Consider the following 23,952-nt stretch of genomic DNA (forward strand, 5'->3'; position numbering starts at 1 on the left):
GATTGCTACACCACTGATCCTTCAATTACCTTATTTTTCCTTTGAATATGAGCTTGTTTTGTCATTTTTTAAAATATCTTTTAGAAGTGTGGCTACAACAGTCAGATGTCATTTACACTGGGTTGCGTATACAATTTGAACCTGACCACCTGTATCTTTGCATTTTTCACCCACCAGAGCTGGAAGAAGGGAACTAAAAATATAAATATGCTTAGCATTTTTCATCTAGACTTGTGGAGTGTACTGACCTTGGACGGGCACCAGAGTGGCTTTGAGTCTGTATTTTTCAGTCCGGCTTTCACAGTAATACTGACCTTGTGCGGCTCTGAATGTCTCTACGTCTGGTGGAGAAATTGCTGCCAGCTTCATTTCCAACTGAAGCACGACCAAATGCGTTTGTATGACTTCTCAGCACGCTGCTGTCAGACCGAATCCAAACTGAACTGAGCTCCAGAAAAAAAAAAAGAAAAAAAAAATGTGGAAAAACACAATGAGCTGCCGCACTATAAAGCTGAAGCAAAGGTTACACATCCACAGTGGAGAAAGCCATAAAAGAGAGTTTCACGGTGCCTAGCTCACCCTCAGGGGGTTTGTCAGAGAGGGATGGGGGGCGGAGGTGGGGGGACCCATGGCTCGCCTGCTCAGAGAGAGGTGGATATATTTACCAGACAAGCAGGAGTGGAGGTGTGAAATGCCCGCCGGGGGTCACATCAGAGGTGTCTGTGTCTGCTTTTGGGTCGAAAGCAAAGATGGAAAGATTTACAGCAATAGGAGATGAAGATGGAAGGGGCGGGGTTATTGATCCGGAGAACAAAAAAAAACTTGTCTTTGAGAAGATATCGCATCTCTGGAGGGAGTCAGACGACGTCTCATCCGTTTCATAGAAAAGTTTTATGTTTCTTTGTCTGCTTGTTTACCTTTTTTCCCGTTTTCTGTCTGGTTTGACCCATGCGTGTCTCTAGCTACCTGACCAATGATTTTTGTGATCCAAGGCTTAGAATAGTTTTCTTCTACTTGAATTATATGGAGGTCAGTTTCTACGATGAAAAGAAACAAAAAAACAGAAAGTGCAGAAGAAAAAAATTAACAGTAACACTATTATTATTACTATCATCATTATTATTATTAGTGGGATACAAAAACTGGGAATACTACAAAACTGTAAAGTATAACATCTCAAAGTTATATTCAAATTTAAAATGTGGACTTTTGGTACTTTATCTAGAATTTTTTATACTGTTTTATTATCTTAATTTTATCTTTTATGTTATTATATTAGTATATTACAATCTTGCCATCATAGTTTTTTGAGTTTCTATTCAAGATTTGGAGAGAAACTCTGAAACAGAAAGCAGTTTATATTCAGAGCTGGCTACAATTCAGTCAGGGACCTGGTTATCTAAAGCAGATGGTTATTTCAGTCTGCACTTATTTCTGGCAGTATGCCAAAAATAAATAAGTGCAGATGGATGTGGTTCAGTCTGAATTCAGTTTGAATCAATACATTATTTGGATTCCTCCATCAGCTGATGCAAAGGTCATCCAAATGACTGTGGCTGTCGTGTAGAGGAAGTCAAATGTTATCCATCATGGAAACCCCGACCACCCTCAGCACCACTTACTGGACAGGCTGTATTCAGCTCTGCAGCCGCAGAAAAAGAGATGGAAAATCTGTCCTACTTCATACATTTGTTCCTTTTTAAAACTGTTTTCTACTTTGTATTTTTTGTTTGTTTGTTTGTTTTATATAACTTTTTTTCTAATTTGGATTTTGTAAAACTGTGCTTCTCCTTTTGTGTAATATCCATCCATTTTCATATGAGCCTATCCCAGACGAGCCTAAGACGAAACACCAAGTGCACCTTTGACAAGTCACCAGTGTATCGCAGGGCGATTTATAACATTACGATACTGATACGGTATCAATATACGTCAGAAGTTAGTGTTATTATTCTCCTAATTTAGTAAGAATTTTTTACTTCACATCAACTTCTCTTAGTATCTCTACATGATGACAGAATCTCATAATATCGATAACAGCCTGCTACCCTATGATATTGTTTTAGTCAACTTTATTGATAAGTTAATACCTCATAAAAAGATTCAATATGATTTTTTGTGAGCAAAACATCTCATTTACATTTTTTCATGCCCTTTAATCAGGTTTTGTTAATCCTATTTTCCTGTCTTTTTGGTAAAAACTGGCTCCTGTAAAATGAGACTTGAAGTACCTTAAACTTTCTAATTTGAATATTACAAAGTGAGTATGAAGCCTTTGATGTTTTAAGGCCTCAGAGCACATCCTGATCACCTCACCATGTCTGATCAAACTGCAGATTGAAGACCAACTCTTCCCTCCATCCTCTTCTAAACCCCCATCACAATTTCTGCATGCCTGCAGGTACAGTCTTTCAAAACACCTTCATCTTTCATCTCTAACATGATGTGGCCAGTAAAAGGTCATAAGAATACGAGATCACAGCTTTGACCTGTCTTTTATCTGCATGATGATGAAATGATAATTATACAACATGAATTATTTGTCAGTGTGGGTCAGTGTTTCACCGTTTCAGATCCTGTTCTTAGTTTTTTCTTGACTGCACCAATATATTTTTGCTAAACATTCAACCATAATGACTTTACCAACCCCTGATATTTTCTGTAGCATCACCCTTAGAATAAACTACCATGCCGTTTGTATAGTGAAGGGTAGCAATCATTCCAATCCCTAGAAAACGAGTCGTTAAATGGATGATTTGAGAATATAAAAAAAAATAAAACACGTTTCTTTCTCCGCCCTAACACGACCATTCAATTGCTACAGATAACCATTTTAAAGCACCAGAGCTTTTCATTGGTAATATCGCTGTTCCTCTGAGGCAAGATGAAGGTGTGCCCTTAAAAACATCCATCACAGCTGGCTCTGTGTCTGCCTCCAGCTGTGGCTGTAATGTCTTTTCTCAGTATCAGACACTGAGTCAGACAATCCCATTACAGCTTCCAGCATTAAACCGCACATTCAGGCCAATTTAGGTGAATAACTGCCCACCATCACACTTTAGTCTGCAGATGGGCTTTGGAGACTCCATTTAAAAAGAGAAGAAGGTCTCAATTTATAAAGTGATATAAAATAAGTGAGCAGAGCGGTGGAGGTTTCTGTGGTCTGCTTCAGCTGAAGGTCAAAAATAGAAGCTGCTGACAGCATTCACTTATGATTCAATCACATCGTTTTGAAAGATGCAACATGGATATTTCAAGAAAGAAGCCTGAAGGAGGTTGGATTTACAACGCTGAACATCATGCAGACCAAGAGACCTGTCAGCAGCACTGTAGCAACCTCTGGTTGGCAGGTAAAAATGTGTATTCCATGACCAGCGGCCAAGAGGCTGGGCTCAGTGTTGTTGGCTGTAACTGGGTGCTGCACCAAAAACCTCCTTGTCATTGCTTTGATTGCTAGCAGATAGCTGCATTCACCCATAGTTTCCATGGAAAACCCCCACCTACTTACAAACATTTGCCAATGACTCTCAGACTGGCAATTAATCTTAAAAAAATGTGACCCAAACAGGAAATGGAGATCATTGCTCTACAAACTAAAAGTCGCACCTCTTGATGCAAAGCTTTTACAACTGAACGGCCTCAGTTTTCTTTTTGCTCCCATTTGGCGAGTAGTTGCTGATTGCTTAAAGAAATGTTGGTGTCTTCCATGTGAACCGTGAACAATCTTTCAGTGACTTAAACAATACACAGTACTGTACACCTCTTTGCAATGAATTTAACCTATCAAGTGCCACCAACCACCTGCTAATAGATCAGGAAACATAATTTTTTCTCTTCTGACCAGTGGTGGCCAACCAGTCTCCTTGGACCTCTTGCTCAAGATATACTGCTTTCAGAAATCCTGCTTTCTAAAGTCCTTCATCTTTAATCCTTGAGTTGAGCACAAACTGTACATAAAAGCGACTGTGATGTCAATCATTGGTTAGCAGCCTACAGTGAAGGTTGGAGGAATACACATTTTACTGAGTATGTTTTAACCCTCTCAAGGCAGGCGTTGCAGATTTGCAACAGTTAAAAACTAACAACCTGATTACCCCACATACATATTTTATGAGTTTTTTTTACTCAGAAGTACCACTGCAGGACTTGGTTGTGCATTAGCAACAAAAAGTTTAATTTGAGCCTGATATGGTTAATAAGCCTAATATCTACATTTTCAGTTTTTCCACATCCATGGAGTTTGTTGCCATGACATGCACATTTAAATTTACAGATCACAGTGGAAAGGCATAAAACCTCCACATGTAGAAATTTTGTAAGTAAAACAAAAATTTTATTTTATGCCTTTAGGATTTTTGAAAGAGTTTTAAATCTAGAAATGCTTTTAAATTAAATATTTTATTTATTTTTACTTTTTTTAGCAGGCTAATGCTGGCATCAACATACTGGCAATAATAGTCAGTTTTACTAAAATAAAAAGCAAGCAATTACTTCATGTTTTATGAACCCCTCCAGTTAGCCCATTGGTGCACAGGTTCTGGCGCCTGGGCTGCATTGTTTGACACCCCTGATCTAAAGAAAACTACATAATCTCACACATGCTCCATCACATGCTCCATCACATGCTCTCTCTTCCCCTCTCTCTTTTTCTGTCTCACCCAAACAATCCAATTATACCATGAAAACATCTCATTATTTTCACCCAGGGAGTCATTCAGACCTGGATAAACACACAAACAAGACCAACAATGAACATCAAAAGCCATCGCTCACTGGTATGTTTTTTCTCCCTGGAGGGGGGTGGGGAATAGAGGTAATGCTGCCTAGCTTTGAGGCTCTGTTGTAGGGAGGGGGCTAAAGTAAGGGTGGGCGGGGTCACGGGGTGAGCGGCAGGTCTCTCGGAGTTGTCGCCCCAGGCTCGCGATTTCTCAGCGAAAGATTTCCAGGAGCCAAAAATCAATGTTAATCTGAGGCCACCTGGGCATGTAAACAGAGCCATAATGGAACTGTATACACCCACGCACACACACAGAGGTGATACACACCTAACAAAAGAGGAAATGCACAACAAATACAGCTACACACATACAAACAGAGCCCAGGGATCACATGTACTGTAAGACGCCCCCCCCCTTCCTCATTGCTGCAGGCTACCAGAGACAGTATGACAGGATGAGGCGCAGAGGGACAGAAAGATCTAAAAAAGACAGTGAACAAGCGAGACAAAGGACAAAGAAAGAGTAAAGTAAAGAAAACCGAGAGGGAATTAGGGAATGTCTAAGAGGAGTGGTGCTCTTGCCTCCAGTGTACTTCATTTTCTCGAATCTCATGGGGAACACTTTTTGTACTTACAAGTTTTAAAAAGACATGGTAGAACCACATAGTGATGTGCAATCTAATATTAACCAGAGCTTTAAAGATTCAGATGGGAGAAGTCCTGATTATTAGAAATTATATTAGTTAGCTTGACTTTATTTACCTTTATTGTAGGGTACAGACATTCACGATGAAACTGCTGATCAAGCTCAGAAGGGCAGAAGTCAGGAGTGATGAGACCAGAGATAATCAATAAAGTTCAGTGACTTGTTGCAACGACAAGTGAAATAATGTCAGATGAGCAGTTGCTGAGGTACGCATCTCATCCCCGAGCCAAGTGACTGACCTCTGATTGACAACTCACTTTAGTGCCACCTGTAGAGTTCTGACGTCTCAGTCGCCTCTCCAACTATTTCACTGACATAGTGCCAGTTCAGTTGTCTCAAGGCACTTTATATCGCAAAGCAAAGACCTTACAGCATGAGACCAAGAGGGCCAAGAATCTAAAGATCCCTTTTCACAGGAAGAGACCTCAGGTAGAAGGTTGGGGTTTGAGCCAAAAGAGAAGCAGGAAAGAGAAGCAGAGAGAGACCAGGAACAGCAAACAGGACGACAACACAAACTATAGAAGAGAGTAAAGCTAAAGCTAATGCTATTAACAGTGGCTGCAAACTGCTCAGTGCATTATGGGAAGTCTCCATTCCACCCAGAAGCATAACTAAGCAATGATTGACCTGAGGCAGCCATAACCATTAGCTTTGTCAAAATGGAAAGTATGACTTTTCAAAGTAGAGATGTTTTTCTCCTGAACCTACTGAAAAAAACCAAAACAGTTGTGGAAATTTGAGGAAAATTTGTCATTTATGGAAAAGGTTTGTGACCAGTTGACGTCAGCTATGCGACAATTTGTTCTTGGGCAAATGTATCATAGAGTCGGTGCAGTCGCGTTGTGAATGACATTTAATAAGCCAAACAAAAAGAAAAACTAAATGAGTGTACTTGTTTATTACGTTGAACTGGCCCAGTTAGCCCGTCAGGATCTGTGGTTAATAATCTCTTTTTTCAATGATGATAGATGTTCCACTTATGTTTAATGACTTTTGGGAGGTTAAATCTGTTTCAGCTTGTGGTTGAAGAACATGCCATGGCTATAAATCATAAAGGAAACCTTGTGTTACCCAGTTGCTGTCCATGGTGCTGATCGGAAGCTGGAAAGATGCTACAGTTACTTTTGATTACTGTTATACACAGTGTGTGTGTGTGTGTGTGTGTGTGTGTGTGTGTGTGTGTGTGTGTGTGTGTGTGTGTGTGTGTGTGTGTGTGTGTGTGTGTGTGTGTGTTTGCTTGGGTATCTACCCCGGGGCCTGTTACAAAGTTGTTACACCTGTCCTGAACCCACACTGGGAGCTGGTTCTACAGGAGAGGGTCCTAATAGCTGAAGCCTCTGCCTGTTTATCTAGCTTTAGAACTACAAGTAAGCCTGCAGTCTGAGAGTGAACTGATTTACTGGCATAATATCATCTTGTGAGGTCTTTAAGATGTGACAGGACTCAACAACTACGCAGACAGGTTCACAGCCGCTGCGTTGCTTGAATTCTTTGCCAGGAAGCCACAAAAATGAGTTTTGATGACAGACATTGAGAAAAATCAGGTACTGAGCAAAGCCGGGAGGTTTTATTTTCTGTTCTTCTTGGATAACTGTGAAAAATTTTCAACCCAGCTCATATTTTTAAGATATTTCAATCCAACATGGTGACTGACTGAGAACACCAGTAAAAAGAATCAGAGGGGACTCTGATTCCCGTGAGACCAACATTTTTTTTGGTCAAACATAATGCCTGAGAGAGCAAGAGAGAGGGAGAGAGAGGGAGAGAGAGAGAGGGAGATTTGATATATGGAATATGGAGAAACCGACAGGTAACATAAAAAGTGAACGAAAGAACAGAGGAAGGTCGGTCCAGATCAGATCCAACCCTCTGGCTAATGTCAAGGCCAGTTACAGTATATCGTTCTACAAATACACACACACACACACACACAGTGTAGAAGCCTGAGGCTAATGCATTCAACTTCCCTGAATAAAATATTAAGCAAAGCACAGAGGCTCACTAGAGAGACCCAGCTTAAACACAAAGTCACTGGAATCTGACAAACCAATCAGCAAGAGGCTGCATCTTAGGGACCGGCTGCAGACGCAAAGCAGAAGAGGAATTTAAAAAAAATGTCATCATTACAAGACAAACTTTACTTATTGTCCTGCTAGTGGTTCAGTAGAGGAATGGTACAAAGCTGTTGGCATTTCATAATCTAAGCATGCTTTGTACTGTGAAGGATTCAAAGACCTTTTCATTATAGTAAATATACATAAGTTGGAATTAATAAGAATTACGGACACTTTAATGCAAAAGAACAGAGCACAAGCGCTTTGGTTAATCATTATATTTTGAAATTTAAACACATGTTCTACACATATATTCTACAATTCACAGCTTTACATGACAATTGTTACTCTAATCTTCTTTATAAAAACTTTATTAATGGTGTTATTTTTATAGAAATTTGTTGCAGATTGGCTGCGTGGTCTGCCACAGTTATGGAAATTTGTACCTCTCCAAGAAAGGTGGAAAGAAAATGAATATACTAACTTAACCTCCTAGGACCTGGCGTCCACATATGTGGACATCACATTTTGGGTTATTTAGACCAAAATACTCAATTTTGCTCTACAAGGGCCTGATATCCACTTACGAGGACATTATGCTGCTACTGTTCTATCAAAATTTTAAACAAATATCCTCATATGTGGCTCTTATTTTTCATAAAAACAAAAATAAGGTAAAAAAAAAATCTGGTAATTCTTTCTTTTTACATTCATCGGGCCCCAATATGCTCAAATATCAAAGAGAAATTCAAAAAGCATGTCGTGGAAGAGTTCGGGTCTTAGGAGGTTAAAGAATATTTTATTCACCTACATGCACTCAGTTTATTTTAGGTCAGAGTAACAGTCTCTACTTTATTTTGATGTCCTTTTGTGCTAGTTTCTGTCCTTTGCTCTCAGCTTCACCACGTGTGCCCAGGAGAGAAGAGTTCGTTGTGTTATTGTAGGGTCTTTACATCACATTAGAAAGCACAGTGAAGCAACTGTTGTTATTATTTGGTGTCAATAAAATATAAATATATTAATAAAATTAAATTGAATCCATCATTCCTTAAGCAAAGAAACAACAACAATCACTGATAATCTATAATCAGATAATTCAGTTCAGTGCACCAAATCAAAACAACAGTCTACAATATAAAGTGCCTTGGGTAAAGACTGTGCAGTACTAGAAAGAAACCCAAATAATCAGATGACCTTTTATGAGAAAGCACTTGGAGATGGTGGAAAGGAAAAACTCCCTTTTAACAGAAAGAAACTCCAGCAGAATCATCTAAAGTCAAAAGATAAACAATTTAGACTGAAATCTGAGCATTTTTGAAAGCTCAGTCAGCCACTAGAGGTTTAGCTGCTGATTCCAGGAAAATTATTCCTGCCAAGAACACTAGAATCAGTCCTGGTCCATTATAAGAAATCCTACATTATTAGTCATAACACATGCATTAAGCAGCGGTACTCACTGGACTGTGGCAGCATAGAAGTGTACACCTTGGGGTCGATGGTCCCCATGGGTGGTGGCAGCAGTGGGTTGGTGAAGCTTCTTAGTGGATGGGTGGGCCGCACGCAGGCTGTCGGGATGGTCCGACCGCTCCCACCCTGGGCCTCCTCTACCGCTGCAGTGGCTGCACCCGGGACTGGGCCTATCGAGGGAAGGTGCTCCCCAGGCGGGGCTGAGGAACCGGGGAGGAGAGGAGCAGTCTGTTGTGTTGGAGGCTGTTGCTGGAGAAGAGGATTGGAGGAGGCATCTGTGGACAAAGCTAAGAATGGGGAAGCAGATAAACGGATGATTCAAAAAAAAAAAAAAAAAAGATTCAATGCGAGGTTAAGAAGAGATGAGAAATATTAGCGAGGGGAATTTGAGAGAAAAGACAAAACATCCTATTAGCCATTTACGAAGAGCAAAAGAACGGTCAGAGAAAAGACAGACTAATCACAACAAGTCTGAGTAACACGGTTATAAATTCTGGAAAGAGATCGTGCTGAATTTTAATTGTGTTCTTTGGCACTACAAGGCAAGTACAATCTAGTAATTGTCCATTATCCTTTAAAAAGCAGACATCCTTACACTCAAGTAGTAATAAATATCACAACGGGCCAGAGGGAACATGTAAATTTGGGCCTTAAACTACTGTGTTGCAGTTACTGTGTTTGTCTTCTCTCACGAAGTTACAGCTTGTCATTTATCCAGTCGTCTTTAAAATTTAATAAATCTCATCTGTATAATTTAACACTTTATTTAAAATGCCAATCTCCTCCTCTGGCATAGAGAAACCCTGCCAGGTCTTAGTTTTATTCTGTTTCTTGTTGAATGTGAAGCTTCATGCTGGTGCTTCTCTGCTGGATGAATTTCTCCACACTGTGCGAAACCCTGTTTTATCTTGTCAAAGACACATATGAGAGGAAAAAAGGAGAAGAGCTTCTTGTTAAAGGAAAAGACAATAAAAAAAATCTTCAGCATGCAGAAACTTGACTCTCATGTGTCGTGAGAGATGAAACTCCTGCTTGTGTAACTACAGCCAGTTTGATCAGAGAGAACATTGGAAAGCTGGTTATTGTATGTAGAGCTGCTGTGCGTTCATTAAGCAGCTGAGACAAGAAGGAGAATGTAGAGGGAGAGCCGAGAGAAGGAACGTGAGCGCAGTTAAAGAGTAAAAATGAGAGGGGGAGGAAAAAAGTGACAAGAGGGGACCGAGACATAAAAATGGAAGACTTTCAAAAAGCTCAGAGAGACGATGAGAAGAAACAATAATTTGTGTTTTTCCAAGAATCTAGTTCATGCGTTATCACAACTCATTAAGAAGGTTTTGAAGAAAATACATCTGCATTATCTCCAGATTGAAACACAGCATTACCTCCTCTATCAGGAGGAAAGTTGGTAACATTCTCCATAACAATTCACTGCAAAAAATAAAATGGATTTTTAAAATAGTGACTTGCAGGTCTACATGAATACACTTGAATACTGAAAACACCAAATGCCTTTAAAGGAAAAACGAATAGCAAGAAACACAATATTCATTTCATTTGGCTAACTCACAGGAATGTAAACGTTATATTAAAAGATGGTTATTTGAGAAACTTCACATTTAGACAATTAGACTGTAAGGAAAATGCTACATATGGCAGTGTTAGTGTAATTGTACAGTGCAGGGACTCAGGCAAAACTGATAACCTGGTTTAAATAACAGAAAATAAACTGCAGTCTCTGTGGTTATATGTTCCGGTAATAAATGGAGACCAGAGCAAGGACACTAAAATAAGAAATGAATGATGGCACTAAAATGTTCTTTACACCCAGGTATCATAACTTCTTTAAAGTAAGAATCCACTTAACCTTGTATGACATGAGGAAATCTTTAAAAGAACCAAAGTTTATGTGTCAGTACGGCGCAATACAGGGTAACCATATTTGCCAGGAAGAGCAGACACTTACATTTACTCGCTGCACCTTCAAAGGCCTTGAAAAGATTATGAGTCTGATGTTATCAAATCTTTCAAAGAACTGAGGCATAAAGTCTGAGGCATACATTTTTAATATCTACCACTGAGAACTCTCGTAAGAGGACATCAACATGACTCCCTTACTAAACCCCTCAAAAACACATGGTTCATTTTGTTTTTCCTCACTATTCTTTAATTACTAACATCTGTCCTGTCTCCTTTTCCTCACCTCTAACCAGTGACAGATGGTCTTGAACATCATTAGTGATTGTCCTAACCTTAATCATAACTCTGTACTATTAGAATATGTCATTTTAAAAATGTGCTCCATATACATGTTGTCAATGAGGAAAAAATACAATCAGTTAATCTGATAAATTAAAATAACTATTGTTTTTTTTTCCCAAAAGAGTGCTTCTACTTGGGTTCGAGTTATGGACATGAATTAGGGTTAGCACCGAGTGAACACACAATGTAAGCCTGGACTAAAAAGAGAAAAAATAGTTACATTTTAACACATGACCAAAATACTGTCATGTGACATGAGATGGTATGGTAATAGGAACATGGCGGGACTATTTCAGCCACACCACGCAGCTTCTGTCATCATGTCCAAGGCTGCAAGCATGAAAGGATGTACATAAATTTCCTCCTACAATATTCCAAAAACTTTGAGACAATGGCTTCTACTTGAAAAAGAGGAGAGCTATAAAGTACATAAACATTAAGTTGTTCAGAGCAGAAAGCAGATGAATTGGATCATTTGGATTCAAAGAGCATGCTGGTGTAACCATCGAGATTCGGGAGGATTCAGTGTTTTACCATGCTAATGAATTGACTTAAATTTATCTAAGAAGTTCTACAGGGATCAATGTCTTAGTTTAATTAGCCACATAGCAGCAGAGTCTAAAGCTCCCAGATTGGGTATTGCTACTGTCTATGTTATTTGGGGAACATAGTTGACTCGTTCTGGCCCTAATCTTCTATCTTTTCCTTTATAATCAGCAGAGTCCATTGTTGTATCTCATTGCGTGTACGTCTCTATCGTTTTTCCTTCATTAGCAGCTTTCTCATTATATTTGCCTTTCTCTATCATTAGCTGCCCCACCCGCCTCCACTCTTGTGTGCTTTGCCAGCAGCGATCAACCTTCGTGTTGTGTCAGGCCGTCCACTGACTCTGCCTCTCTGCTGTTGTTATATCACTGATACGAGCCAACCAGGAATTAGCCAATTATTGAATTACTGAATTACTGCTCCCCACCATGCCGTTTACCATTTAGCCCTGCAGCAAACCGAGACTTGAATACAACAGTGAGATAAAGGAAATGAACAGTGGGCAAACAGTTGGAAAAGTTACATGTTTACTTCTATCTATGACAATTCATACCATGAATATATTGTATGTCCATATCTCCTCCTTAGCGTGCGGCACTGAACTAAAATGTGCATGAACATCATCACATATACAGCAATTATGAACGTCTATATGTTTTTTTCAGAAAGATTCCTAACAAATCCAATATATGTTACGTTCATTTCATCATCCTCTTGTAAGTGCGAGATCATGTTGTTGCTTTGGTTCTCCCATGTGTCACATTCAATGTACAACAAAGCAGTTTACCTACAATGTCACTGCAACTGTCACTCCCATAAGAACAATGGTAATATTTGTAATATTTTATTTCTAAAATTTGCTTTGTGTCACTGATTAGCTTATACATTTTACATGTCTTAACTAGCAAGATGATCTTTTAATAATGCAAAAGCCCCTTAGAATGAGGAAATCCTCTACATTTGTAAATGTAGACCTGTAATGTCATGACTGCTGGACACCCGGAAGAAGAAATTTGTAATTTGACGGTAAAATAAAATGAACTAATATTGGTAACCAACAACGTGTTTCTTGGCCTCAGTGTTCAGTTATAAATATACATAGGAAGAAATCTCCTTTGCTGACTGCGCAAACTACAGCAGTTTATGTTGTTGGCACAACATAACATAAAGGTTAATCTAAACATATCACATGGAAATAAGAAAGTGTAGAAAGCAGACATCAGAGTTTTCTTTCACACCTTTTGTTGCCTCCTGGCCACAGAGCTACCTGTTGTCTGAGCAGTGGCAATTTTTTCAGGCTTATTTTTGCTGCAGCACGATTAGAAGTATAGTGATGGCATCAAAGTACCTGGTGTGTATCCTCTGTCCACAGTCAGGCTGGGGAAAGGCATTGGTCTCAGGCTAAACTTGTTGTGAGTGAAGCCACACGAGGGAGAAGGCAGAATCCCAGGATACTGCGAGGAGTCCAGGGTTGGCACCGGGATGGCACTGACCACCGCTGAAACAGAAAGAACAACAGGGTGAGTGTTCCAGTGACCCACACTGAAACAGAGACAGTAAACCTGCAGACCACACAGAGATTGCGATTTCACGTTCCGTCGATGCCAGTGCCTTTTTCATAAAGCTTATGAAGAAGTGATCAGGACCAAAACTCAACGGATTCTTCCTTTGATCATGCCGCATCTCTCCACCGTCTCTCCACCGTCATGAAATCTGGCTCAGCGGTGTTTGTGTAATCTTGCCGACAAACACGCAGAAGCCGAACAAGCAAACACACAGCACTGATCACATAACTCAACCAGCGAGAGATGAGGCAGCGATACATGAGTCAGAGTGGGAAAACAAACTGTGAGCACCACTGAAACAGATGTATAAAGAAGCAGGCTGATAGCAGTGACAGAGCAGACACGCACAGGAGTCAGCAAACCAGCGACAGAGCCAAACCAGTCAGGTCACCAATATTAGTCATTGCACAGAAAGTTTTTATGTTTATTTCAGTTTTCGTTTTTCAATTTCAGATGTGTGTTAGCTCATTTTAGCTCATGCCTAGTTTGACCATTAATGTTTTCTTAATCTTAATTCTAATACGAGGATATTTGTCAGCGGAAAGAAAGCGTATTTAAAAAATATTGTTTTACTCACAATCATGTGGAAACCTTGGTCTCCTTAAAAATGCAGAAACGCCTTCTCATACTTGTTAGGTTTACACATTTTAAAAAGTCAAACTTTAGAGATTTTGTAAAAGTTTTATTTCAATTTTAGTCAGTTTTGCGAGTGGACTTTAAAAAATTATTTTTGTTCTTTTTGTCAATGAAATTTTTTTTCACACAAAGTTTTGGTGTATGATGAAGTTTTAAATGAAACGTTTTAACTCTTTTACCCTTGTGGTTGCTTATTTGTGTGAGAAAAAACAGAATGTGAGAGTAAAGTTGAGTAGACTGTGACAACACTGACTGAGAAGTTGTTTTATGATTTGTCCAATTGGATACATGGCACCAATTTATCCTTACTTTAGGGTTATCCTGCTGTATATGTTATAGTGCTGGATAGTTTCAAATGATCTCATTTATCTGTTTCATGGTATTAAGTAGACATTCAGTGAAAGTTATCTTATGTGCAGTCATGTGAGAAAGTCAGTTTACTCTATGCATTCCTGTGAAAAAGGAGGAGTTTGAGTACCAGCCCAATGCCAATCAAGTGCTAATCACTCACGTAATCAGCAAACATAAGCATCTGTATAAAAGGAGAAGTTTTTGTCTTTCCATCTTTTCCAGCAAATTCACCCAGAGGTCAGAACTTCCAAGCCTCAGAGAAACTCCAAACAAAACCCCAAATCTACATTTGGGATTCATCAAGAATCAGTTAGCAGGTTAAATAAAGTTAATGACAAACTGAAGAAGACTGAACAAGTATGGCATCATTGGAAGGGTTATCAGGAGAGATGTGTGGCCACAATGAACTACACCTCATACCAACCGTCAAGCACAGTGGTGGAGGGGTGATGATTGGAGCTTGTTCTTGAAGCCACAGGACTCAACCATGAACTCCTCTCTATACCAAAGTATTCACATGTGAGGCAGTGCATCTCACAGTTAAAGCTTAGCACAGTAGGATCACTCAACATGACAATGATCCCAAGTACAGCACAAACTCTTCAACATAATAGCTGGAAAAAAAAAGGACTCAAATTGCAATATTCTAGTAAAAGCTGAGACTTTAAATTCTGTGATGGGACATTACGAGAATGGCAGAATGTCAAAGAAGCAACGCATAAAGATGAGTGGGCAAAAAGTCCCCCAGAGCAATCAGAGACACTTACAAAGGTCATTTTCTAAGCTAATGAAGCAAAGGGTACTGGAGAGAAACCTGAGACAACTTTTGACATGACTGTAAAGCTGCACAGCACGATTCACATGTTAGAAGACATTACATTTCAGATTCTGAGTATCACAAAAAAAAAACAGCAGCAGAATTCTAATATCATTCTAAATACTGTTATTATTATTATTATTATTATTATTGCTGCTATTAACATAAATTTTCTTTTTTCTGTATAAAAACCTGCATTTCAAACTCCACTAACTATCCTGAATCATCCAGGTCTAGTATTTGTAAATCATGACAGCAAAGATAGTTTTTCACCATGTACAGACTGTTCTTTTTCGCAGCTATTCATTAGTTAGGAGACCTGGAAGTTCACTGCACTGAAGAACAGCAACCAGTGAAGCACCTGCATGTACATATCCATGGTAACCAAAGAGCTATGCCAGCAGACAGAAAAGGAGAAGCGTAAGAAGTACGATCTGTGGTGGAAGAAGTTTTTTATAATGTCACAGTGTTAATGATGTTATCAGCAGCCCTGTAACAGTCCCACCAACTGTAAAGCAGACAGTCAGTCGGAGCCAATAGAGTTCATATTGTGACCTTGAGAGGAAACTGCAGGGACTCAAACTCACTGAGACTGATTACACTGCCTCAGGTCCACACACACACCCACACACACACACACACACACACACACACACACACACACACACACACACACACACACACACTGCTTCTCCAAGCTGTTTAGAAGATAAGAGGCACCCGTCAGTGTTTGTTTGTTTGTGTGTGTGTGTGTGTGTGTGTGTGTGTGCACATATTTCTCTCTTTGTCTCTCTCCAGCTGTGTCTTTTTTACGCACACCCATTCAGGCTGGAGGTGAATTCAGCATTGTGTTTCTGAATATAAATGAATGTTTAATAAGGAAAAAAAAGTGTTCAAAAGAAAACATTTGCAACAGCCCATTTCTGTTTTCTACAAAAATATTTTCAATGTAATACTGAATTAAAGGCTCACCAGCCTGCTGTAAGGAAATCAATCCAAAAAAAGAAAAAAGAAAGACGACCCAAGGTTTAACATTTTGTTGTAAACAGTTTTCTCCGTTTTTGTTTTCATCTAAGTTTCTCAAAAGTGGATAGATAAAAGATCTGGGGAATAACAATGCTTATAAAGATATTTTTCTTACCAGTCATTATAATAATTGTGAAGATTATTAAATTGATATTTTCAACACTTTGTGAAGTATACTTATTCGACTTGAATGAGAATAAATTGTGTAAACTGGCATGGAGCTTTTCAGATGGTAGCATGACAAATGAGCAGTGTAACTGTATAGCTGGCGGACTTGCTGAGTTTCAGTCAGTGTAAAAAAAAACCACGGATGGTAAATTACACAGATTCATAAAATATTGAATCAAATGTACTTTTTTCATTACTTTTAATACAGAGTTCTCTTTACCCTCTCAAAGTTATTGGGCGGTGTGCAGGACTTTGCCCAACCAATCTCCGTGTGATTTGTGTTCAACAAGTCCCTGAGGGGGTGTTCTGTGTGGAGCGTTCGGCCCATTGCTACAGACTACTCAGTCCTTGTGCAACCAAAAGGAGAGCTTGGTATACACTAGGGGCAGACTAGTTCCCAGTCAGAGCTGGACATCATCCCTTCACGATGTGTTAAAGATTTTCTGTGTGGAGCTTTCTGATCTGGTGACCTCAGGTGACCTGGCCCTGTTGGCTTTATCAAGTTGTACACTTCCTCCAGGCCAAAATGCCCACTCATGGTTGGGAATGAAGTGCTTCCCCAGTCTTGCTGGTCTTTTTTTTTTATTTTTTTTTTTTTTTATTTTTTTACACAAATAATGGGGAAGTGTATGGGTACCAGTCTATTGTTGTAAGGATAAGAGAGAATACAAGCAGCAGAGATGAGCTTCTCTGAGGTCCTGAGCGCAGCCTTAAGTTGAGGAGCTGAGACTTTCAGGTGGAGCTTAGAGTATAACTACTGCTCCTCCACATCAAAGCGAGACAGTTGAGGTGGTTCAGGCATCTGACCCAGGATGCTTCCTGGACGCACCCCAGGTGTTTTCTATCAGTTTTACCAGTCGGAAACCCCGGGGCAGACCCAGGATACGCTGAACAGATCGTGTCTCCTGACTGACTTGGAAAGGCTTTGTTGTGCAGCAGATAGGAACTGGAGGAGGTGGGTGAGAAAAGGGAGCTCTGCTTAGACTGTTCCCCAAGGAACCCAGACCTGAATACTGAATCAGGGCTAGAAAATGGATGGATGGATGGAAAATCCTGCACAAAAAAACACATGTCAATAAAGATTTTTAAATTGAATTCTAACTGTCAAAAGAGACAGATGGCCAGTTTTCTTCTCCAGCTGCTTCTTCCTCTTTGAAACCCAGAGGGTTATTACACTAAACCATCATCAATACCAGCATCGATCAGACAGTATTGATAATGGCAGGGCTGTGATCAGCAGCTTTAGGAGGTGTGTGTGTGTGTGCTCATTTAAACAGAGTCAGGGTTTCATTACAGCAGCAGGACGACCAGAAATGAGCAAGCCTGGTCAATACACTTATTGGCGGAGAATATTGATGAGCTTGGTGCAGTGAGGTGGGGAGCTACAGGTTTATGGAGGTTTTGTAAGAGGGTGAGAAGGAGGCCAGAGATAAGAGGATATAAAAAAAACGCTGTTACATGAAGTCACGTAAAATTAACAAAGTAAAAGTCACAAAGGCATTAAATAGAAATAAAAAAGAAGGAGTGATAAAGAAACCATACAGAAAGAAAAATATTGAGCAAAAAAAAAGAGACAAGAATGGATAAAAAGTTTGATCAACAATGACACAAGCACACTGAGATGAAACCCAAATAAAACTGATAGAAAACTGTGAGAGTGAGAGAGGAAAGCCAGACCGGAGACACAAAGACACAGAAACAGCAGGTAGATATAGAGATCATCTGACGTCTGCAGAGCAGAGATGTTACAGCCGGGTTTTTAAAAAATGAAAAAGAAAAATATTGAAGAAGCCTGGAGCTCCTTTAGCTTAAGCAAAATGCAAGAGACATAAACAAAGAGAGAAACAGTGTGGACCCTGCAGGGGTTTAAGAATAACGCACGTTCCACCAAATCAATTACAAACAATTTACTTAAATGTTCTCAATATTTTCCCCATTAAATAAAAAGCAATCAAAGCAAATAAAAAGTCTACTAGTGCAGTCACTACTGTCATGCATGACATTACAAACACCGAAAGTGTGTTGAAAAGCTATTTACAATTTCAGTCAAATTGCCTTTTTTGTTAATTTAATGTGCAAATGTCCTTAATGCATTTGTCAGTTTGCAGCTATCTTCATAATGAACGTGACAGTTGGATGTTCACTGACACTGATTTTATTCTGTATTTATTTCTTTCCTGCTAAAGTGTTCAGTCATGGTTGTAGTTTGTTTGAATGCTAACACGGTTCCTTTGTTTACTGCAGCCTGTCTGCAGTCATAATAAGACATTTTTAAATTCTTTTAATTTAAATCAAATTTCTAGCACAAGAGTTTGGTCCTTGCACTTGCTGAGATATCCAACATGCCTCACAGACAGCAAGCCCTAGATCTGTTGGAACTCCACCATCCCTCCTTTTCCTCCTCTCTAATCCCTGCCCTGCCCGTGCTGGCAAATTTTTTGGAGCAATCCTTCTACTCATGCCTTCAGGACTTCTCAGTCCAGGCAGTCATTCCCTTGATGGCTTACAACCTCCTTCAAGATCTAAGTTGCAATAAATCTTTCTTCATCATCTTTTTTCAAGTCTTTTCAAGTCTTTTTCAAGTCTTTGCCCAACTGGGGCCCGCTGACTTCTGTTCAACAAAATGTTCAGCAAATTGAGGTTCCAATGACACGAGATAAAAGACATATCATCTCGTGTCATTCTCGTGTTGGTCATTCTTAATCTTTTTACTTTGTTAATCTTATTCATTGTATATCTTATTGTTTATTCTACTCATGTTGATTTATTTTTATCTTCTTTTTCAATTATATATTTATTTTGTTTATTGATTTCATTGTATGCTTAAAGTATGGTTTTAACTGCTATCTCTGTTTTATTATTGGAAAGCACTTTGGTCAACTTTGTTGTTTTTAAAAGTGCTATATAAATAAAGTTGGATTGGATTGGATTGGATATACAACCATATGATATTTTAACCAAGATCACTATGTTTACCTAATCCTGATAAAAAGTCCTCTCTTGCCTTAATCTTACGACACTGATATAAGATTTGTGTAACTACATCAGATACTCGCTGTTGACAGCGGTGAAAACTGTATCTGAATGTTCATAAAGAAGTTGTCTGCATACACCAAAGCAGCAAAAAACTCATTGCCCCGAAATGCAGAACTGACCGCCACAGTAAATCCTTTGTGCCGGTGGCAATAAGACTGTATAACTCTTCCACAGAAGCTTCTTCTTTTAAGCCCTATTGGAAGTGTCCCCAAGAGCATCATGGACACAGTAAAAACAATTGTGACCACACCTTTTTTCACACCTTGGCTCGTGTGATTAGGTAGAGGATCAATAGAGGTCCATGACCCTCTTGGGAACATTCGCATATGGTTTAAAATCTGGTACTCTCCACCAGAATTCCTTTATAATTACACAGAAAAATGAGAAATAGGTACAGTGATTTATTAAAATGTGTAAATATGTAAACACTGGTTCATGCTTTGAAACAGATGCATTTTTATGCTTGAATGATTGATATATCAAAGTGGCTCAAACGAAAAACACCGAGTGGACTGAACATCAGTGAAAAAGCAGCCGATATGCAAAGAAAATCTTCTGAAAGAAAACCATATCTCAAGACCACTTTCAAAAAAATCACAAGAAAGCCTGGTTCCTTGGAAGCAAAATATAAAGAAATGAAGGGTGGCTCAAGACTTTTGCACAACACTGGAGATTTTTTTTTTAACTATATGCACTCAAATTTGAAGATAAAGAACTGTTAGCTTGATTTTTGTTATACTTTAGGTGTTTAGTGAATTAAATCCAACAAAAATATGCTGCCTATTTAAACAGATTACTAATTGTATTATAAACTATGACTGGAACGTCCACTTTCTAGTGTTCTTCAGTTCAGTATCGTCTTTAACTTTCCTCTCCAAAAACAAAAAATACCTTAAAGCTTTTCTATTTTTACAGAAAGAGAAACGGTATTTCTAAAAGATGCAGTGCCACAGCTTAGAACAGAGAAGTCTTTGACAGAACTTCCAAAAAACAATAAAATAAAAGGAAAATCTATGAAATGTGAAACATGTCAGCGAATAAAAAAGATAGGAAGAGGGAAAAAATAGAATAGGAAACAGGTCTGAGTGTTGGCAGAGGAAGCCAGAGGGTTTTCCTGCTTTACGGTGACCCACATATCACAAACACCCACATTTATGTAAACTCACAGTCCTTGTCACATGCTAACAAGAATTATCACTCGGCCGCTGACTCACTCTCTCCAGAAATAACCACACAGCATTATAACCTGGATGCTACGCTTCACCTCAGCGACTCCAGTTTGTTACAACTGGGTTAAACAACAGCAGCAACTGCACATCAGAAGAAGAAGAAATAAAAGAGAGAAAAGAGGACACAAATCCTTCAAGACATGCAGCCAGACTGAGAGCAGGGTAATTACAATGTGAAACATTCTGCTCACTGATGTGACTGAAAACATATTCACTCCACAGAGAGAGAACACCGTAATTAGACAACCTGCTTCTGTGCACAAAACTGGTTCACAGACACAATTTGGTATCACAGAGATTCTGCAGATGTTCTGCATCAACCTCATGGTGAAAGGAAACAGTTTTATACAAACAGCTGTTTAAAGTCAAGTGCCTACACTATGAACTCCACCCACAGTGCGATGGGTGCTGGGACAGGAGGAGGTGTCACTGCGATTCTGGAAGTGGGACAGAGTTGGTGCGAGGATGAGCCGATGAGGGTGATGCACATCAAACAGAATTTGACATAGTCTTAGACGGCTTTAGAGACTTCACAAGTGCTACAGTTAAAAGGTGTCTTATGGAAATGACAGGAGACTGGTGTAATTAAGGACTGCAAGAGCTTCAAAAGGGGTATGATAAAAATGAAGGGACATGACATGTCTGAAGAAATACTGCAGGAGATGACTTGGACTGACCCTTTAAACCAGAGTTAACATTCTTCTAATGGCGTTAAATGGTTTAAGTAAAGGATTTTAATCCTGACCGTCAGTTTGTACTTTCCTAAATCATGTAACAAGAGGTAATCATTTGGATGGGTTTTCTTTAGTGGCAAGACCGGGGCGTTACAGTGACTTTATGTTTCTATTAAGATCTCAGCCTTGGCTAAGCCATCAGCTGTGTGCTGTTTGAAGGGATGGTGTTTGACATAGGTCTGTTTCATGTTTGTGAGTGCTGGTTGTGTTGGCTTATTGTAACCTACATTTTGGGTTATGACCATAACTTTTGTGTTTTAGAGACCTGCTGACACAGTCAGTTAGTCAGTCAGTCAGTGATAGCTGACAGACATTTCTAGGCATCAATGAAAGTCACTGATTTTGTTTGGGATGTTGGTCCCTCACTGTTGGGCTAGAGCCTATTCTAGCTTTCTTAGAGCAGGAGCTGGGGTACAGCCTGGACAGGCTGCCAATGTATCGCAGACCCTCTCCAAATCTCTCCAAATACTCAAATATTAGATAATATTATAATATTAAAAAAGATAGTAATATCAATAATGTGAAACTGCTGATGTCACGGTGGCCATGCTCCTTTTATCCAGTCTTCTCTGAGAGGAACAGGGCCTTATGCTATGAACTGAAAAGCTTCTACAAGGTGCTACCAACTTATTGTTTTTTTCCATGAGAATTATGATGAGTTAGAGTACTTAAGTCAAAGAATCATTTCTAAAACTGCAAATCTGCCAAATTACACAGCAGTGATCACTAGAGACCTCTTTGCAGAATGTGCCTTTAAATGAAGTATTTTAATATCGAAAACAGCCAGTTCTGATACAGGGAATAACACCCTAAAGAGGGTCAATGTATAGCCAAATTATCTTTGAGATACGATGATATCTGGAGAAAAACAGTAGTGAATGAGAAAGAAAACTCAGTTTGTATCAAACTCCAGCTATTCTTTCTACACTGATGACTCACTGTTACAGACTAATGCTTTAAATTCATCCAAACAGAGTGCAGAATTTAGGGGTCTGTTTTTAGATAGTGTGGTATGCATTACAATAAACGTCTTTAAAATTAAAGTTGTGCTGACCAGCCAACTGTAAACTGCTGTTTAACTTCACCAGACTCCATTAGGTGGTTGTAGAACACTGAATTTAATGGCTCAGTACTCATTAATCAGTGTGAGTGACAAAGAAAAGTACAAATGCAATCATGTCTTTGGTAAAACCTTTACAGTCACAGCCGTGTTGACTGACTGAAGCTGCTCTTGTGTCTGATGTGAAACCCCTCATGTGATCTGATCAGAGCCACTGCTGGAGTCGCACACTGTAAACCGAATCTTTGAGGTTTCACAGCAACATTCCTTTTTTCCCCGCTTCATCTTGCCAACTCTCTTCCAGTTTTTCGCTGCTTGCCTCTCCTTCCTCATTTTGTCTTTCCCAGGCTCATCCCCTCGTCACTGGCGTGTCCTCAGATCTCCCCTCCACTCTGTCCTCTGAGTCGTTCTGAGGGAATGAACAGGCTAATTATCAGTGTGAGAAAGTTGGTGCAAGTGTGAACGCCTCTCTCTTCAACTTTGCTTTTGCCTGAAAGACTTTTTACATCTAAACCTCCCAAAGAAAGTTGGAAAGTCAAAGAAAGATGAACTCTCTGACTATCATCATCATCATCACCCTAAGGCAACTGGCCACTGGAGACATCATCTGGAGGTACCATGTGAAAGCTCAAGCACCAATAGCAAGAGCAATGACGTATATTGAGCATAATGTAAAATACGTTCAGTTCAGTATGCTCCCAAGTTAATCTGAGAAACTGCAGAGCTCTTTAATTATACATGATTTTGAAATTTTCAGTCACAGATTTTCCATCAAATGTGATGATATCTCACTAGCTTTAGACATAAATAAGAATGCATGTGTGAGCTTCACCAATTTTCAGGAAAGTGATTTTCCATATTTTTCCTGATATTTAAAATAACAACTGTTATTTAACCCGTAACCTTGAGAAATGAAGAACAATTACTACCTCAGATAATGTAGGCTAGCTAACTGATGTTTATCCACTCATTGCTAGTTTCAGGTTAACTGAAGCTGGTCACTTTACTGTGGTGCAGTAAAGTCACCCTACACAAATTAGACATTACTGACTACCTGAGTTGCTTTGGAGAAAAGGTCACTGACTGATTGGTCACTGGGTTTGTGTGTTAGCGTTCTACATTTTCCCAGCAACTATGAACAAATTCAGTGCTCTTCTGTATGCACTATTTCACAACTACCAGCCACTCTGACTGAAAATTAAGTGTCTGGCAGTAAAAGAAATGATGGCATCAAAACCAAGTAATAGTGTCAAAATTCCCATATTCTTAGTAGAAGCACAGAAGCTTTATTATAATAAAATAATGGCTATATTGTCAGGTTTCAAGGGCGAGCTCCATGAACCATAAACAAATTGTAGCTAGATAAGGTGGATAAGGACTAAAGCACCACGAGGTAGAACAAACCTGACCCCACCATCAGAAGATAAATGAATTTATAGGTGATCCAATTTGGTAAACTTAGAGCTGAACCACTTCTCAGGAAAGGAGGAGGCTAAAAGTTTGTGTTGCCCAAGACATACAAAAGTTTCACACTGGATGATGACAATCAATTTACCGATGGATCCGAGTCAGAGCTTAGTT

The 23,952-nt window shown here is 39.3% G+C and overlaps 1 protein-coding gene across 2 annotated transcripts in view; it reads right to left on the bottom strand.

Annotated features, from left to right (window-relative positions):
- The window catches only part of dcc (DCC netrin 1 receptor), a 409,341-nt gene that overhangs the window by 25,254 nt on the left and 360,135 nt on the right, over positions 1–23,952 (bottom strand). For both annotated transcript variants that reach the window (XM_040000674.1, XM_040000673.1), the window contains exons 26-27: positions 13,098–13,247; positions 8,935–9,231 (exon numbers count right to left, since the gene is read on the bottom strand). In XM_040000674.1, the coding sequence (XP_039856608.1) occupies positions 8,935–9,231; positions 13,098–13,247 (447 nt within the window). The remainder of the gene's footprint in view (positions 1–8,934; positions 9,232–13,097; positions 13,248–23,952) is intronic.

Source organism: Simochromis diagramma, unplaced genomic scaffold (assembly GCF_900408965.1).
Source record: "Simochromis diagramma unplaced genomic scaffold, fSimDia1.1 OVJJ01000596.1, whole genome shotgun sequence".
Taxonomy (NCBI): Eukaryota; Metazoa; Chordata; class Actinopteri; order Cichliformes; family Cichlidae; genus Simochromis; species Simochromis diagramma.